Below are 5762 nucleotides of genomic sequence, written 5' to 3'. Positions count from 1 at the left end.
CTGCTTTTCCTGTGAAATGGTTAAATTAATTCCTGGCAGTCGAGATCTGTCTACTATAGTTTGTTCACATCCGACTAAACCTTGCCAGATGTGTTGGATTGCTACAAGAATATTGATCAAGTAATTAATAGATCAAGTGATTAGCTCTTTTTTTGTCAACAGAGTCGGACATCCACACTTTGCTTGTTAAATACAGATCAAATGACAAGTCTAACTACTAAGATATTGATCTGACGTCACCCAACTGTCTGTAGCATAATTAAACATCCATTTGCAAAACAAGTATGCTCATTTGTTTAGCAGTGCACTGGTTATCAACGTCTGGTCCAGGGATCGCCAGGGGTCCAAATGGACCCTTTGCGGATCTGTAAGTTGGAGAGCTGGACCTGTATGGGTCTAGTTGCATTTGAAGTCGGAGTTAAATGAATACAGAGGTTTTACAGCATTGATTGAGGTCCCAGAGATGGCAATATTGAAATGATCGATTTAGATTTCGGTAAAAGATACACAAGTAAAATCGCAATATAAATTAAAGCGTAATGAAACCGCTGTTTCCAATGTGCGACTTGCGAATGGCATCAAATGGGGGTCCGTGGGTCGGTCGACCGGATGAAAGTTGGGAAATAAGTCTACCCATATACTGTAGATCTGTAACAAATTGATCCATTTTGAACACTCAAGATGTATGTGGGGGACTGGGGCCCCATGGCACGTTGCAAATCAAACTGGGGGGCCTTGAAATTCAAAAGAGAAATCACTAGTTTATAAGCATAAGGATCTATTTTATTTTGGGTCAGGGAGGGACCCATGCAGAGTCTTCTAGCTCTCTTTCACATTGTTCAAATTGATGTGAGCATGCGCAGTCGGTCAATATTGGGACTTAGCCGAATGCGCAACGAACGGACTCCATTCCAGAGTATACTAGAAGGCTCTTCCCAGAACAAGCAGCCTAGCTCTGCTGCCTGCCTGCCTGCCTCGCATCCTTCCCGGACACCCATCGGTCTCCCGGACCTGCTGGACAAGCGGACACAAACTTGGACAATGAGTGGAGATCATGGCCACAAGGACTCTCAGGTAGGGTAACCCTCTGTTACTGTCACACGCGAATGCTTTTCGGGTGTCACAGGGTCAGCTGCTATATATCTGACAAATAATAGTGGCATGGAATGTTTGATAAAATGTGTAATGAAGGCGTAATAACGCATCGCTAAATAAGTTTAAGCTACTTGTCATTTCTGTGTGAACTTGGATATGTGGATGCGTTATTATTGCATTTCATTGTGGACATGTTCGGCTGCATACCTGCTACTTGAAACTTGGATCAAATAACTAATGCTTACCGGCATTTAGAAAATGCAAATATTTAATGTCTTTGTTTTCACAATCCGCAGGTCAATTCCGGATCGAAAGCAATCGGTACGTCCTCTGATCATCCTCTTGTTCCATGTTATGTTCGCTTTGCACTCGCAATCGTGACTCGTCTGGCTCTAGGCAGCTGATAGTTTTTTAAAGGGACCAGAAATGGCGTCCCAGAGACTAAGTCCCTTCTCCTCCACTCTCTTGCGGCTATTGTTCAAAAAGAGGCCCTCAAAATGACACTTGCGCCCGTCCGTATTCTAAACCGAGGGCACATTTGTGCAGGGCTTGGCGTCGTGTTTTTTATGCACCCGCCGCACGCGCGATATGCGTGTGCATATACGGCTAATTTTGGAGCCGAAAGTGGCCGAATTGGGGCTGAGGACTTAGTCTCTGCGCCATTTTCTTTTTCTCTATCTAACCAGCCAGGGTGCGCCGATCAGTGGGAGAACTGTCTGCCTTGATATGGAGGAGAGAGCTGGGGAGGTTATCACTGATCCACAGCCCACACACACACACACACACACACACACACACCGTTATAATGTCACAAATACCATCTGCATATCTGCTTACGTTTAATTTATGAAAACATCTTCCACATGGGTAGGAGGGTTGGGATTTATAGGGCTTATTTATAGTTGTAAACTTGAAATAATTGGAAAAGAAAGTTTAGGGCTGCATTATTAAAACCACATGGTTGTTCTGACACAATCTTGCAGACATTATCATAGACCTATACATAGGAGGATTTTTGTATTGTGACATAAGATAAAACTATTATGATCTGACATGAATAATATTGTGGAAGACAATTAGGCCTACATTATTGGAGGATTCCGACTTCCCCCAACTAATTTAAAGTTCAGAGCACATTTTCTTGGTGAATTAAGTCTCGTGGGGCAAATATAAGGCGTCCCAATTAGACTCCCAATAGTTCTGCACATGATGAATGGATGCGTGTTATTGTTTCCCTTGACAATAGCATCCTATCCTGTCAGTTATTGACCTGTCATGACAGCGGGACGCCACCAGGTGACGCTCAAGTGTCAGCATCTGTCTCTCCAGTCCTGATAGGCTTGCAGCAGCATTGGAATGACGCTTGATGCTTCAGAGTTAACTTTTTGATTTGATTTGGTTTACAATTTGAATCGGTCTACAGTGAGAGCTGTATTAATGCTGCCTTTTTTTAGTTGACAGATCTCGCCCATTTGTTTTCGTTTAAAGACATTTGGTCACTAAATAATTTGATAAAAAATTGGCTGCTAGGAAGAGTGGGCACCTCAATATAACTTGGCTAATATTTGGAAAATGGTCTTAAGTAATTTTACCCATTTTGCGCGTGAACCCATTTTGGTGTTAGCATTACGTTGTGCTTTAACTATTGAAAAATAGCAGATCTACAAGCTCATAGCGTGCCACCGAGTGGCGCGCTACGAGCTTGTAGGTCTGCTATTTTTGAAAAATCAAAGAACGACTGACATTTTTTTAATCTGATCTCAGGTGAGAATGGGTTAATCAGACCAGTGTGTGTCCAGTGAAAACCTCGTATGAATCTGATCTCAGGTCAGAATGGGTTAAAGTAGCCTAGAATCCCTAGATGATTAGAACATGATTGACAGCCAGGCTCAGGTAAGCCTCAGGTCTGTCTGTCTGAATTTTCAGGATTCAAATTCAAAAGTAAGCTTCTGGAACTGCTATTTTAGATAATATTGTGTGTTACTGTAGTATGACCATGAGTAGGACATTAATTTACAAAAAAAAGTAGAAAGTTAAAGTAAAAAACAACTGCCAAAACAACTGCCAACAACGACATAGTATTATACATAAACTACAGCGTCTAAGATGAAGAAGAGTGCTCTTAATATTACACCTTCACTGGTCCAAGTCCTTGTTGCTGTGGGAGGATGCTGAGATGTGTGCCGTTTCATGTGTTTGTTTGTGCCGTAGACTCTCACAAGCATAAAGACAAGGAGCACCGGCACAAAGACCACAAGAAAGACAAAGAGAGAGAGAAATCCAAGCACAGCAGCAACAGGTAAACAACTACCATGATATGATGATGGCACTCAATCCCCTCCTGGCTTTGGCATTGTTGTTGTTTTTTGTTGTTTGGTGGGTGGATATTCAGCTGTCTCTGAACCATAGACTGTAAAAAATATGGACAAAGCGTTCCCCGGGTCTAACATGAACGTAAAATGAAGCCTGTAATAATATGCTAATTCCTGATGTAAGTCGCCATCTTTGGTACCAGCTGGCCATTGGCTGGCTCCGTTTTGTATACCAGCTGGTCATTGGCTGCCCAGACAACGAGGCGGGACTTCCCACCTTCTTCTCCGTTGGTTTTTATTTTGACTCGAGTGGGAGGGGAATCCCGATCATAGACTGTAATGGTAGCCACGCCCCTCAGAACATACGCGATGGTTTTTTTTCTTTATGGTCATTTTTTTAATTAATGGGACCATAATTTTCCAAAAAGAATATTATGACATTAGAAATGAGACTTTAAACTAGTGACTGGAAGAAGAAAGTATTCATGACCATGTTTATTAAGGTAATACAGTCTAGGTGAAGTTGGGCCAAAATACATGGGCCTCTATGGAGCTATGGGGCTTTTTGGGTCCGGTCCAGCGCCACAACAGGCCATTATATGAACTACCGATTTCAAATGAGGCTTCACGAAATATCTGGCTGACTGCCCCCCTGCTCTGAACCCGCCAACATCAACGCCATTTGTGCCCATATACCCGAGGCGGGGTTGGCGAAAGGGCCTCTCTGTGTGGAGTTTGCATGTTCTCCCCGTGTCCCCTATAGGGTAGGTACCCTCACAAAAACATGCAGTAATCCTGGTCACTAAACTGCCTCCCCCTGGCCAGCCGGGGCGCCTGATGGAGGGGAAAGGAACTGGTTGGAATTACGTGTTCCTTCCACGCGCTGCGTCCAACCAGGGAAACTCCCCCCTGTCAGGTGTAAAGGAGACACTTGGACACTCAGGCATGAAGGAAGCATGAGTTCAAGTCCGTTGCTCTCCCCTTGTCCCCCATATATGGGGACTAGGTTGGCGGAGGGTGTGTAGAGCCCAGGATCACATTCGATGATTGACACAGGGGTGGAAAATGGGTTACAAAATCGTGGGATACATTTTTTGATTGGTCAGGGGTGACTAAGACTAAGTTACATCTAACCGTTATATTTGACCATCACCTACTCACTGTATAGTACTTTTATAATACATTATGATATGTCATATTTGGTAGCCTGTAGGGGCCTGATAGCTATTGTTTTTGTTACAGCCTGTGTGTTGTGGTTCAGCTTGTCCTTGTGTATCAGCTAGTATAACTATATGGTCTGCATGGGCCCTGTGCTCGTCAGCAGAACCAACTTGCCACAGATCTGTGTCTAGCGTACTTCTCCCCATGATATCATGTACATTAAAGCATCATCTTGACTCCCATTGCCAGTTACTGATTGATCCAGAATTCCACGACAGGGGCAATCACGTAGTTGACAGCTTAAACGGCCTATATGCTTTGTTGACCGGGGTCCCCAGGGGTCTCTACTTGGACCTTTCCTTTTTTTTCCTACTGCAACCAAACATTCTATGTATGAGTGTAGATCAAACACCATATTTCTGTAACTACATACAGCCCACCTGAGGGACAGAAATAAATGACTCAAATCAATCACTGTTCATCTCTGTCTGAACTGACATTAATGATCAGCACTTTGAAGTATCTTATTTATTTATGGCTTGTTGTTAAACTTCACTGCCGTGAGGCTAACAATCCTCCACAGTGTCATTAGTGCTGTTTTTATCAGGTTTGGTCCAATTGAATGCAGTATTATGACGCTCATTATCTCTGCACCACTTCAACCTTTATTGTTATTACTGTTGTGTTCTTTTTTTTTATTGTTTGTTGCTCACTGATATCTACAGTGCTGTGTAAAGGAATTCCTCCTTCGGGGCGATATAGTCTAATATTCTATTGGTCAGTATTTAACCCATTCTGACCGGGCACCCATTTTGGTGTCGGCATCATGTTATGCTTTAGCTATTGAAAAATAGCAGATCTACAAGCTCATAGCGCGCCACCGAGTGGCGCGCTACGAGCTTGTAGGTCTGCTATTTTTGAAAAATCGAAGAACGACTGACATTTTTTAGAATCTGATCTCAGGTCAGAATGGGTCAATCAGACACCCGGCGAGGTGTCCAGTGGAAACCTTGTATGAATCTGATCTCAGGTCAGAATGGGTTAAATATGACCTCCTTATTATACCGTATTTTGTCTAAGAGAACCGAGCAGCAAACAGAATAAATCGCACAAGATCTTTATTTAAGTTTATTATTATTGTGGTATTGTTTAAAATCCTATTATTTGCTTGACACAAAAGCAAAACTGTCATCA

At 42.9% G+C, this 5762-nt stretch overlaps 1 protein-coding gene across 1 annotated transcript in view; it reads left to right on the top strand.

The window, feature by feature from the left end:
• The first annotated feature begins 843 nt into the window (after positions 1–843).
• Positions 844–5762, top strand: part of top1b (DNA topoisomerase Ib) — a 41211-nt gene continuing 36292 nt past the window's right edge. Inside the window, exons 1-3 of the mRNA XM_083768307.1 lie at positions 844–1074; positions 1392–1416; positions 3307–3394. Coding sequence (XP_083624433.1) covers positions 856–1074; positions 1392–1416; positions 3307–3394 — 332 coding nt within the window. The 5' untranslated portion in view covers positions 844–855. The remainder of the gene's footprint in view (positions 1075–1391; positions 1417–3306; positions 3395–5762) is intronic.

The sequence above is a fragment of the Protomyctophum parallelum genome (assembly GCF_964188405.1).
Source record: "Protomyctophum parallelum genome assembly, chromosome: 7".
Taxonomy (NCBI): Eukaryota; Metazoa; Chordata; class Actinopteri; order Myctophiformes; family Myctophidae; genus Protomyctophum; species Protomyctophum parallelum.
Note: the sequence above shows the minus strand (reverse complement) of the source record. Positions and strands in the feature narration are given on the sequence as shown.